Source organism: Canis aureus, chromosome 25 (genome assembly GCF_053574225.1).
Source record: "Canis aureus isolate CA01 chromosome 25, VMU_Caureus_v.1.0, whole genome shotgun sequence".
Classification (NCBI taxonomy): Eukaryota; Metazoa; Chordata; class Mammalia; order Carnivora; family Canidae; genus Canis; species Canis aureus.
In genome coordinates this window covers 13803081-13816509 of record NC_135635.1, presented here as the reverse complement: position 1 = coordinate 13816509, position 13429 = coordinate 13803081, and the positions used below count along the sequence as shown (strand labels likewise).

Genomic DNA, 13429 nt, shown 5'->3' with positions numbered 1-13429 from the left:
AAAAAAAAATTTGTCACCGGAGTCTTTTGTTATATATGTGTCTGTGTATCCTAAAACAAAAATCTGAATTCCAGGTGAAGTTATAATAATGAATATATAAAGACAATAGTGACAGAAGTTAAAAACCATTTTGCCACATGTCAACTACATATACAATGTTATGCCTTATTTCAAACTCTAAGTCCAGCCATGATTTTCTTATATAGCTGTTAACCAGATTCCATTCTTTGGGCTGCTTATTTGTGGATGTGGATGTATCCCAGGAATGCATGGTTTCATCTTAACGGCCATGTAATGTTCTCCCACATAATCATTTCCTAATCGCTTAGAGGCTCCCCGTCTCTCCGTTTTTTGTTGTTTTTTAGAAAGCTCAAGCAAGCGAGGGCAGGGGGATGAGGACAGAAGGAGAGAGAGAGAGAGTCCTCAAGGAAAACTCCCTGAGCCGGAGCCACCATGCAAGGCTTGATCCCAGGACCCTGAGATCATGACCTGAGCTGAAATCAAGAGCTGACCGCTCAACCGACTGAGCCATCCAGGCACCCCTCCCCCAGTTTTTTAAAATTACATACTGTACATCTATAAATATCTTCACACAAAATGAGGTTTTTATTTCCTTATACTATAACCTCTCAAGTGAAATTTCCAGATCAAAGAACATCAGCAGTTTACAAATGAATTCCAAAAGCATAGACCTGACATTATTAACTTCTCTACTGCAGTGTTTAATTTGCTACTAATATCTATCATACTTCAAAATAGGCTTATTGAGTTAGTGAACAAAAGAACAAATGAATTAAACATGTTAAACATGCCAGGATATTATGTAGAACATTCTCTACAAAAAAAATTATTCCAGGGCCGCTTGGATGGCTCAGTTTGGTGAAGTGTCTGCCTTTGGCCCAGGTCATGATCTCAGGGTCCTGGGATCGAGCCCCGCGTCAGGATCTCTCCTCTGTGGGGAGTCTGCTTCTCCCTCTCACTCTGCCTCTGCCCCTTTTCTTGGCTTGTGCTCTCTCTTGCATGTGCACGCTCTCTCTACGGGAATAAAATCATTAAAAAATTAAAATTAAAAAAAATTATTCCAATTTATTTTACAATCAGAAAAGCTTTTCCTAAGGTACAACTAGCCAAGTTGTTCCCAATGTGCTAATTTAATAAGTATGATGTAACCCTAATTTTCACTTCTAATTATTAACAAGGTTAATAACACTTTTCTAAGAGTTTATTTACTAACCACATTTACTATGCTGTAAATAGTCTATTTAATATGCTATGAGCATATTTTTCATTAGATAAATGTACCATGATATTTTTCTAATCTGTCACCTTGTTTTTAAAATCTCTGAAGGTTTCAAAAATTATAATAAATATAATGAACCATGTCATCAAAAAAGATCAAAGAAAATCACTCCATTCTTATTTTTTAACTTTAGATTCTTAAACCAATATATTAATGAGAAAAATCTAAATTTCATTTACATTTTATTCATATTATTTCCTTTTCTAATTTAATAATTCTCTTACCTGTGGTCTTATCTGACTTGTTGAATACTAAACCCCTACAAATAGCTGGATCTATTGCTGAAATTGTTATTCCGTTCTACTCATCTCTCTTCTGACTTTAATAATATACGATTATGCCATTTAGTAATATGTTGTATATCTGGAGTAATTTCTATCTAGTCTTTCATTACTATTCCACCAACCTCATCACCATTCCTTTGACAATCATTTTTAGAATTCCACAAAGTACCTTACGAGGATTTTAATTACACACATGTAATTAAGTTACATGAAGTACATTAAATCCATCTACTAATGTAGGAAATATCATTGTGACTATTTTAGCTTTCATAATCAAGAACTGGATTTCTCATATAATGGAGAGCTAGGGCACACATTGGTCCTTGATCAGAAACCTGGATTTGAATATCAGTACTGTTACCTACAGTGATTTACCTAACCTCTCTGCATTTCCTTTAATTCACTTGCACTACAGAAAATATGAATCTTCTTGGTTAATGAGTGACTACACATAAAACACACCCACACACAGGCATAAAGGATGAGCTTTGGCTTCAGGATCTACCATATTTTGAATTTTTACAATACTTCTAATAAGGTGCCTGTAAGTAAGCATTACACCCCAGGAAATGAAGATTAGGGATCTTCAGAGACAAAATTCAAGGAAAAATGGCATATTGTTAGAACTCTAGGTTTTTTGGATGAATTTTAAAATCAGAAATCATTTAAAACAGATAAGTACAAAATGAAAGATTCTGTAAGAATTCCCAACAAGAATAAAGGGGAAAGGAGAAAAAAAATGAGTGGAAAATATCAGAAAGGGAGACAGAACATGAGAGACTCCTAACTCTGGGAAACGAACAAGGGGTGGTAGAAAGGGAGGTAGGCGGGGGATGGGGGTGACTGGGTGACGGGCATTGAGGGGGACACTTGATGGGATGAGCACTGGGTGTATATGTTGGTAAACTGAATACCAATAAAAAATAAAAAAAACTAAAAAAAAGAAAAGAATTCCCAACAAGCTTGTGTTCAACCGGCATGACAAAGGACAGGAATAGTTTTGGGTTTTGTGTTTTCTGCATGTTTTCCAGCCCCACTAACTTAACTGCTGGGCAGGTGAGGAGGCTTGTGGTTCCTGCACAACTTCTGAGATATACACGCTATTTACCTACAAAATCACAGATGGCCACGTGACACCAATTTTGCTTGTCCAAAAATAATGGAAGGAGGAGTATCAGAAGTCATTTTCTCTATGATTTTATAGAAATATTAGAACCAGGTAGGCTTGGCAGTAAGTGCTTCAGATTTTATCCTAATATTAATTTATAATGATACCTGCATTTCAAGAATCTATGAAGTCCACTGTTAGATGTGCTCGCAACTTATTTTCAGTCATTATACTTTTCTCTTAAAACTCCAAGCAGCTGCTAACCAAACATTAAATGGTCATGGTTTAGTCCTTGAACACGATGCATAGAATTTTAGTTCCCAATTTTCTATGTTGTAGGGAATGAGTGCCTGACATGGAGTCATAAACTAAGCCCAAAAATACGATAATGGTATTTTATATAAAAGCTTCTATTACCAAAATTCTTTTTATTCCAAAGCTATTACTTTCACGGTTTGATTAAAACTATTCATTCTTTGCCTCTTAAAAGGCAGATATATCTTTCCCATTGGGAGCTGAACTATAGTGTCTATAAACAAGCATATGAAATACTGTATTATAAGACATATCTAATATCACAGCTCCAACTAATCCCTTACCACAAGCCAAGATTATACTCTAACAAATAGGTTCACATTTTTGCTATTTTCTTATTCAATTCCTACACCTAGCCAAGAAAAACTGCTTGCTCTCCTCCCTTCCTCCCCCCCACTAGAAAAGTATCCTTCTCCCCGAGGACCTATGTTCATAATCTTCTCAAAGATCCCAGTTCAATGGGATCCCTGGGTGGCGCAGCGGTTTGGCGCCTGCCTTTGGCCCAGGGCGCGATCTTGGAGACCCAAGATTGAATCCCACATCGGGCTCCCAGTGCATGGAGCCTGCTTCTCCCTCTGCCTATGTCTCTGCCTCTCTCTCTGTGACTATCATAAATAAATAAAAATTTAAAAAAAAAGAAAATAAAGAACTGTCTCAAAAAGAAGTCAACATTTAAAAAAAAAAAAAAAAAAAAAGATCCCAGTTCAAGAGTTCAAATGTCTTGCTAAAAGTAAATCTTATACAAACTAAACACCTGAAAGACAGTACTGTCCCAATTTCAAGTTACTCATTCTGTCCTTCAAATTTGTTCAATTTATATTATGGAATTTTTACTCATCAGTTAAAATTGTTAGATTTTAATGTTTATCATAACTATCATTTCCCCTGATTGTAAAATATTGGTAGAGTGAGGATGGGAATGGCTACACCTGGTAACAAGAGCTACCGTTTTATTAATACCCAGGTACTTGTACATGCACAAGTTCATTTACTTTTTTTTACAACAACCTTATTTCCTAAGCGTTATCATAACATTCACTTTAGAGACATGGAAACTAAAAAAAAAAAAAAAAAAAAGAGAGAGAGAGAGAGAGAGACATGGAAACTGAGGCACATGGTGGTAATCTACCAAGGTTACACAGCTTATGTGTATTTGACAAACAGTGATGCTTTACTTTGCCAGGTACCGTGAAAGCAATTTACAAGATAAACTCATTTAATCCTCAGAACTACCCTTTAGATGGGTATTATCCCCATTCTTCAAATGAGGAAACTGAAGCACTAGACATAACACTATCACCCAGGTCAGGTCGTAAGTGGCCAGCCAGGGTGTGAGTCAGAGGCTTCAAGCTTCCTCATGCTACTACACTTTCTGAATTAACAGTGCAACAATTAAATACATACCTGAAGTTTCTAAGTGTTCAACTATAGCAATGTCCTGTTGAGAACTGAATTTATGCATTATTTAGTCTTATACATTCAGTCTACATATTTTTTTAAAAGACCTATTTAAGAGAGAGCAGCAGAGACCAACTAAGAAAGCTTTCACAATAAAGCTGGACCTAGAAGGACGAGGAAATATCCTACAGATACTTCTATCATAGGATTAACAACACATTACTGTGTTCTCATGTTTGTCTTTCCCAGTAGACTTAGGTCTTTTGAAAACAGGGACTATTTTTATCTTAGTCTCCCTAGCTCTCAACAAAGTCATCACTCAGAATATGGCTGTGGGACAGGGGTAGAGAGAATGTCATGGAAAAGCCCATTCCAAAAAGAGATCATAAGCTTAAAGGAGAAAGCAGAAAAGGCATTTTTTAAATTTTAGTTGCTGTACCATAGGCAGTATCTCCATGCTGTCGAACTCCCAGAGCCGCATTCCACACAGCAGCCCTGATTACAGGCATCCTTTATAAGCCCTGAGCAAGGGAAAGAAAGGCCTAACCAACTTTGCTTTTCTCATTGCCACTCCTTGATATGCCACGGCTGTACTTTGAAGAACCTATTTTAAAAGTTTATATTTTAGGGCAGCCCCGGTGGCACAGTGGTTTAGCACTGCCTGCAGCCTGGAGTGTGATCCTGGAGACCCGGGATCGAGTCCCACGTCAGGCTCCCTGCGTGGAGCCTGCTTCTCCCTCTGCCTGTGTCTATGCATCTCTGTGTGTGTGTGTGTGTGTGTGTGTGTGTGTGTGTGTGTCTTTCATGAATAAATAAAATCTTTAAAAAAAAAGTTTATATTTTAGGGGCACCTGGGTGGCTCAGTGGTTGAATGTCTGCCTTTGGCTCAGGTCGTGATCCGGGGTCCCTGCAGAGAGCCTGCTTCTCCTTCTACCTATGTGTGTGCCTCTCTGTCTCTCTCATGAATAAATAAAATCTTTTTAAAAAAAAAAGTTTATATTTTAAAAACAACATCCACATAATATCATGGAAAACAATTATGCTAATTTTGAGAAAAGTGACAGTGTCACAGAGTGGTTGAGCATGGACAGACTCTAAAGCCAGACCTCTTGGGAGCCAACTCAGGCTGCATCACTCAGGAGCTTTGTGACCATGAAAAAATTACTTCCTCTCTTTCTGCCTAAATGTCTTCATCAAAAGGAAAAATATCATATGGTCCAATAGATTATTATGAAGATTACATGAATATATGCAAAACATTGAGCAGAGTGCCTGGCCTGGAAGGAGCACAGAACAAGTGTTAGGTATTGTTTCCAGGGCACCGGCAGCTAAACTGATTGCTGATTCACATTGTGCCATGAGGAATGACTGCTGAGACTTTCTTTCCCTGTGCAGGACAGAGACATGATGACATCAGGTAAAGAAGAACGCTGGTGCCACCATACAACAGTGCCCCCCCCCCCCCCCCCCCCCCGTGATACTGTGGTAGTGCTATGATTGAAATTCCTGCCATGTGGCTTCTGACACATGCTCCAGACCACACCAATCCAAACAGTGGTGCCAATATTTAATAAAAGACCTAAGTATAAAGCATGCAGTACTCCCCCTAAAGGTTTTTTTTTTTTTTTAAGATTATTTATTTATTCATGAGAGACTCAGAGAGAGAGAGAGGCAGAGACACGGGCAGAGGGAGAAGCAGGCTCCACGCAGGCAGCCTGATGTGAAACTTGATCCCAGGACTCCAGGATGGTGACCTAAGGTCAAAGGTAAACACTCAACCACTGAGCCACTCAGGTGCCCCCAACTAAAGTTTAGAAGTATCTATAAAGCTTGGCAATTTTTTCTCTCTACATCAGGGGAAATTAAATTTTAAATGTGGAAAAAACATTTTGGGGTTTCTGGTGAGTACAGATTTTCCTCCTGACAATGAAAGTTTTTTTTTTTCCTCCCACTCAAGTGTTGCTACTACTTACTGTGAAGGTCAAAAGAAAGTTAAGAGAAATCAAAAGTTGTAGACAGGAAGGATGCATGAAGGAAAGGAAAATAGTCTCCTGGGCTTTTCAGTAAGAAGGCAAAGACTGCTATTTGAGATCTACCCCAGGTTCTATATCATTAGATGTGTTAAAGCCAAAGACATCAGTGTGAAGGCAGCCAACTTAGACTGTATTCTGACTTTCAGCTTCAAATATACAAAGAAATATGAATGGATGAAAAAGAAATGTTTTATACTGATATACCATGAACAACTTCATAGAACTCATGTTAACAGATTTCTGTAGTCTTACCGACAACTCACTCGAGGAGGGTGTTGCAACATTAACCAAGCAAACGTAATTAGCTCATAATCCTCAATGTACCCCTGCAATGTCAATGCCACCAGAGAGAAGAGTACAGGGGGCTTTGTACATACATACAATGTGTGTAAAACAAGGAAACAGAGGAAATAAAACAAAGTTTTACTTTACCTGTCAGGTTCATACAGGTAGAAAGCAGAAATCCAACAAAGAAATTCTGCTTTAAAAGATGAAACTGAAAGGGGAAGGGGAGGTGTAAGCAGGGAGTAAGTAGGAAAAAAAACTTGATGGCAAAAAATAAAATTACATCAGCTATTATTTTAAAAATCTGGTTGATTCTGACTAACCCTGCATTCCTTGCTTTTGATCAAACAAGATTTTGTATTTGCTTTGCAACACAGAATAAGAATTCAAAGTGCTATTTGGAGAAAAAAAAAAGTATTTTTTAACAATGTTACTCTATGGGTTATAACAGACTGATCACAGGCTGCAATATGCAGCCACAAACTGTGTTCCAGTAGAGGGAGTACTGGGCCAGGAGAAAGTGATAGAAATCTAAGATTAATTCAACAAACCCAGTGCTGTATAAATTCATACGTCAGTTCTCAGTAAAGGTTTTGAATATTGGTGAATATCTGTTTAGACACTTCTTGATACTTGCTACACAGGCACTAAATCATTGCTTATTATGAGCAGTAGAGTAAATGCCAACACTGTGGAGAAAGGACTAATCAGTCGGTCCCAGGACTCAATGCAAGAAAAGAACAAAACCAACCAGAGGAACCAAAGGAAACTCTGGTGAAAAAAAAACCTCAAGTCATGCCCTATTCAAACAAGCACCCAGTAAGATGATTTTGTTGTAAAAAGAAAACCAAATCCTTAAACTAAATCAAACACCAATACCCAATTTCTGATGCTTCTTTTATGACATGACTCATTTAATACGGATCAACTACACTCTACAGCTTATCTTTTTCAAAGGTTTCTGTTGAAGGCCCCACGGAATCTTCCTTTTCCAGTAATTCATGGCCACTTGCTAGGCTTTACCCACCCTGCAGTAACCATCTCAGCAGAGGCTTTCTAATACTACAAAATTCAAAGAGGCAAGAAGGTTTGGGGAAGAAAATAAGAGTTTAAAAGAAAAAAGGGGGAGGGGGAAGACCAAATACAAAGGATGTTTAATCTGACCACATCGTTTATCGCTAAAAACCTCCCATGACTGTCCCTGTATAGGCACTGCCAAATAATCCCTATTCAGTCTAACCCTCCCCCCAAAATAACATCCTAGTTTCATGAGCACCCCCATTGCCACCCTTCACTCACTTTATGCTTCAAATACTGCTTTGATTTTTCTAGGTCTTTATACCCACTGTTAATGCTACCTTAAATGCCCAGCAAAAGACTCTGACTCTGTTTTTTTTTTTTTAAATCTTGACTTTGTACCAGTGACCCTGTCATTTAACTGCTATGAACTGTTCCTACATCCAGCAAAAGAGGACCTGTTCCCCATCTATTTCAGTCAGGATTAAAATAACACGTGTAATGAAATAACACATGTAAAGTAATGCAGGATGCCTACTAGGAACTAAAGCACTGAATATTAGCTCTTTTCCCAGCTCCCTCTACATCTGAACTCCTACTCACCCTTCAAATCCCAGTTTCAGTATTTTTCTGTAAAACCTCCTAGGTGTTCTATTTACTTCCCCCTAAAAGAATCAACTGCCTACTCTTCTGTTGCCAGTACCTCTTAGAGAAACTTCTATTGTATTTTAATTGTTTGTTGATGGTCTTTCCATTTTATTAAGAGAATGAACACCTCCAGGGTGGGATTTTTATCTAATTACAGCCTACGCCAAATCTGACAGAAATCAATAATGGAAGCTTAATTAGCATTTGTTGAATAGATAAATGAATGATTGCATTAAAGTATTAGAAACTAAAACCCTTGGATGGCCTTTCAAATATTTTGTTGATAACTTTTTTTAAATAATGAACGGTCCTCTCTTAAAGTGGTATCCTAACAGAAGTGGAATTTTTTTTTAATGTTTCTGCTCACTATTCCAATTAGTAAGTGCCTCCCATAGGCTAGGAATACACATCAGTGAACAAAATGAACAAAAGCCCTGTTCCCATGGGTTTTATATTTACCACAGGTAAATCTGTGGAAGAAATTCTCACTGCAAACTTATCTAAAAAACAAACAAACAAACAAACAAAAAACAGCAAAAGCCACATCTTGTTATTCATCATTTGTTAAGTATCAAAAGGGCCAAACAAACAAAAAAAACCTTCCCACCATGCATAAAATTTAACTATTCAAAAAAAGTAGCATGAAATTCACCCAGATTTTACCTACTAAGCAAGCGAAAATGATTTAATGTCCTCCCATCCTCCTCCTTCTCAAAAAAAAAAAAAAAAAGATTCATGTTAGGGACACATTTCCTTGTAGCTAAAAATAATTCTGTGACTTGTCCTTTGGGAGGTAATTCTTGCGCATTTTAAGGATTTTACATGTACAATTGCATGCTGTGCATAATCCTAATTCCAAATGTAGTCTATTTCAAAACCTGTTTATGATTTAGCTTTCTTTTTTTTTTTTAAATTTTTTATTTATTTATGATAGTCACACACAGAGAGAGAGAGAGAGAGGCAGAGACATAGGCAGAGGGAGAAGCAGGCTCCATGCACCGGGAGCCCGACGTGGGATTCGATCCCGGGTCTCCAGGATCACGCCCTGGGCCAAAGGCAGGCGCCAAACCGCTGCGCCACCCAGGGATCCCCTGATTTAGCTTTCTACACTTTATAAGTAAAGGTGGCTTTTATGATACTTTGTATCAGGGCTTCTATTCTAAGAGTGTATTTCAGAGGAGATGGCTCACACCCTAAGACTAAATCAGGACCAGGTCTTAACTGGGATGCGCTGGCAGGCAAGCAGAAGGAGGCTGTGAGACACACAGGTAGTTCCTGCACATCAACCTTTCCAATCTTGCCTCCTGCTTCATCCTCTGTGTTGCATCCACCTTCCTCCCCAAGCATGCCCTGTGCTGTCTTTACTCACCCCCTGGCTTAGAAGGTCCTTTCTCCCTCTCTGTTAGAACACTACTCACTCATCAACATACCATTGCTATGAAGAAGAGCTTCCAGCTTCCCTCTGTTAGGGTAACCGTACTGATCCTGAATGCATCAGCCCTTGTCTCCACGAGATACCTTCTAGAGTCTAGCAAGTTCTACCTGGCTTTATTCCCACCTGCTACTCTCACTAGAGTTAAATGCTCCTCACCATGCTGTGGCTTACATCTGGGTGGAGACCTGACACACAACAGGACCTCAATTTTCCCAGCAGATAAAAAAAAAAAAAAAAAGGAGTAAACAGAGTATCCCAAATACCCAATACCTGCCACAGCTCAAGTCCAGAAAGCTTTCAAAGATCTCCGCAAAACATTATTCAATTTCAAAAATCACAAGAGTCAGTCTTACTGAACAAACCTTGCCACCTAAAATTATGTTATTTTTAGGTCAGAAGAAACAATAAATGTGGTTCAGGCGTCCCAAGCAGAGAATGCTGAAAATAATGAGAAAAGAATCCTGACCCTTTGATTTTAACCACAGGTTATTTATCGACGGGATCTGAAGGCACAGGTAGTTCCTCCACACAGAGGTTTCATCTCAGCTGTGCTTTTTGGTCATTTTGGACTTTAATGTGCCAACTTAATATTTTACTGAGAGCCTTGCCTGCTTCACTAATTGAAACAGTGAAATAAAACGAAGGTCAGTGACGACAGATTTGGGATATGAAGTGCAGTGAGCTGAAGTTTAGGCTCATGGTTCCTAAATGTGGAGCTGTGTAATTGGGGCTCACTTCCCCTTAGACACACACTACAAGGAAAGGAGTGAAAACCATGTCAAGTTGGTGAATGGACAAATTATTAGGAGTCCCAGGTTTAAAGAGTTTTCATCAAGCCCCAGCCAGAGAAAAAAAAAAAATACTTCAACAGCACTCTAAAGGAGACAAACTGAATTATAAAATGAAACATTTAAGAAGCATCAGCAGCCTTCTTAAAAAAATTACTAGTGAGATTTATGTCTCAACCCCCTACTTTTCCCTCAAAAGTGCTTTCTAATAATACCAAGGACATTTCCAAATGGGTCCTGTCTGCCAAGAACTTGCCAATTGTGCCTCCCCTGCTCAGCAACCAGGGTGAAAAAAAAAAAAAAATCAATGCCAGGGGAACCTTAATCCTTTCATTTTTGAAGTAATTGCAAACATCCATCTTGCTGGGCATTTATCCACAGGGGGAGTGGCTCCTAAATGAATTTAATAAGTGAACATGACCTTTCGTAGATAATTTGGTTCCCAACGGGAAAGCAAGAGAGGCAAAACGAAAGAGAATGGGTGGATATGGATTTAAAGGAAAAAGTTAGAAAAAGAGAGAAGGAATTCATCTGGTTAAAATATGAAAGCAAGCAGCAGTACAACAGTAAGATCAAAAAAAGAGAGAAAAATAAGAATACATGACTAGAGAAGGAAAAAAGTGTACAGGTGGCAAAGAACAGAGTCCAGAATCGCCTGATTAACTTTAAAAAATTATCCTACTGGGATTTTTTTTTTTTTATTAAAAGAGTTTGTTCATTCATTCATGAGAAACGAGAGAGAGAGAGAGAGAGAGGGGCAGGCAGAGGCAAAGGCAGAGGGAGAAGCAGGCTCCATGCAGGGAGCCCGATGTGAGTGAGACTCGATCCCGGGACCGTGGGATCACGCCCCGAGCCGAAGGCAGGTAGATGCTCAACCGCTGAGCCACCCGGGCGTCCCTCTTACTGGGAATTGAAGTCTGCGCTGAGGTTCGGAGTTTGGAATCCCCAGAGGCAAGGCGCTAGCAGCAGAAAAAGAAAGGGAGAGAACGCAGGAAAGCGATCTTCCCGCTCCTAAAACTCTAGAGGGGCATCAGGCAGGGCTGGATCAAGGTTCCTAGGAGCGCTAGGGAGATGCCCCCGTCGCGCGGATTCGCTTGTCCGCGGGCGGCGGAGGGTTCCTGGTGGGTCGGGGGAGCCGGCAGCGAATACGGCCCCGCAGCCCGTCCGCGGGGTGACACGCGCGCACACACACGCGCACACACACGCGCACACACGCACACACGCGCGCGCTTGCCAGCGGAGCCAGCCAAGCAGCCGGGCGTTCTCGGGCCCAGCCATCCCCCGACGGGGCCCCGGGGGGCGCCGAGGGCAGGCGGCCGGCCCCGACTCACCGATGCCGAGCCCCACGACCAGCCGGCCGGCGAGCAGCGTCTCCCGGTTCCCGGCCGCGGCCAGCACCGCGGAGCCGGCGGCGAAGAGCGCGCTGGCCAGCAGGATGGCGGCGCGGCGGCCGAACACGCCGTTGAGGGCCCCGCCGGCCAGCGCCGAGACGGCGGCCGCCCCCACCGTGCTGGACACCAGCAGCTCCTGCCACAGCGCGTCCAGGCTGAGCTGCCGCTTGAGCAGCAGCATGGCCCCCGCCACCACGCCGGTGTCGTAGCCGAACAGGAAGCCGCCGAGCGCCGAGAACACGGCCGCCACGTACACGAAGGCGGGGGTCTCGTCCTGCTGGAACTGCCGCCGCGCCGCGCGCTCCAGGTCCCCGCCGCCGCCGCCCGCGCCCCCGCCCGCGCCCCCGCCCGCGCCCTGCAGGCTGGCGCTCGACTCGGCGGCCGCCAGGAGGCTGCGCTCCCCGGCCGTGCTCGCCGCGTCCGGCTCCTGCTGCTTCCTGCGCCGCTCGCCCATGAGGCTGCTCAGGCTCCGCAGCGTGTACTCCACATTCTCGCTCGCCTTGCGGGACATAGGGCAGGGGCCCGGGACCCCCCGGGGCGGGCGCGCGGGCGGGCTCTCCGAGGGCTGGGGAGCCCGGGCGGCCGGGAGCAGCGGCCGCCGCCTTCCTCCTCCCGGCTCCCGCTCCCGCTCCCGCTCCGGCTGCCGCCGCTCCGGGGAGAAAGTTGCGGGCGGCCGAGCTCCGGCGCCGCGGCGGACTCGCGGGCTGGCGGGGCTCACTCTGCACTCACGCCCCGCGCCTGCCTGCCGAGCTGGCGCTGCGGAGCGGGCGGGACGCGGGAGGCGGGAGGCGGGACGCGGGAGGCGGGAGGCGGGGCGGGGGCGGGGCCGCGGTCACGTGCTCCGGGCCCGGGGGCGGAGCCTCCCGCGGCCCCGCCCCCCGCCTGGGTGGGGCCCGGCTCCGGCCCCAGAGACCTCTCGACCCCGCCCCCTCCCGCCCTCTCCCGCCCTAGCGCGACCTCTGACCGCGGCTCCTTGATTTAGGGAGCTGGCATCTGCAAGGAATCGGCTCGTCTGCAGCTGGGGGGGGCAGGCCAGTGTGGGAAGGCCAGGGAATAGGCTCCCAGAGTAGGGCTAGGGAGACACCCCCTTCAAACATCCTGAGGGGCCTTCTAACAGACTGCGGATGGCCAAAGCTAGGAAGGGCCTAGGAAATAGATCCCGCTTTCTTTTATAATATTGTGACATAAATGAGTTTGTTCTGCAGCCTCCTGGGCTGTGCTCTGTCCCATGTCTATAGGCAGTCTCCCCTCACTGCCAGTAACCTCCTCCACTCATGCTTATGGTAAGGACACGGTACATCCTAATTCTTGAGGGCAGAGATAACGTATGTGGCCCAGGCGAATGCCAAAGTTCCTTCCATGAGTCCCTGATGTGGAAAAAGAAAATTTACATTAATGAATGCATTCCACTCGTGTATAACCAGGTA

At 43.2% G+C, this 13429-nt stretch overlaps 1 protein-coding gene across 1 annotated transcript in view; it reads right to left on the bottom strand.

Moving 5' to 3' along the window:
• The window catches only part of SLC2A13 (solute carrier family 2 member 13), a 360021-nt gene extending 347258 nt beyond the window's left edge, over nt 1-12763 (bottom strand). The window contains exon 1 of the mRNA XM_077870447.1: nt 11943-12763. Within this exon, the coding sequence (XP_077726573.1) occupies nt 11943-12513 (571 nt within the window). The 5' untranslated portion in view covers nt 12514-12763. The remainder of the gene's footprint in view (nt 1-11942) is intronic.
• Between the last annotated feature and the right edge of the window lie 666 nt (nt 12764-13429).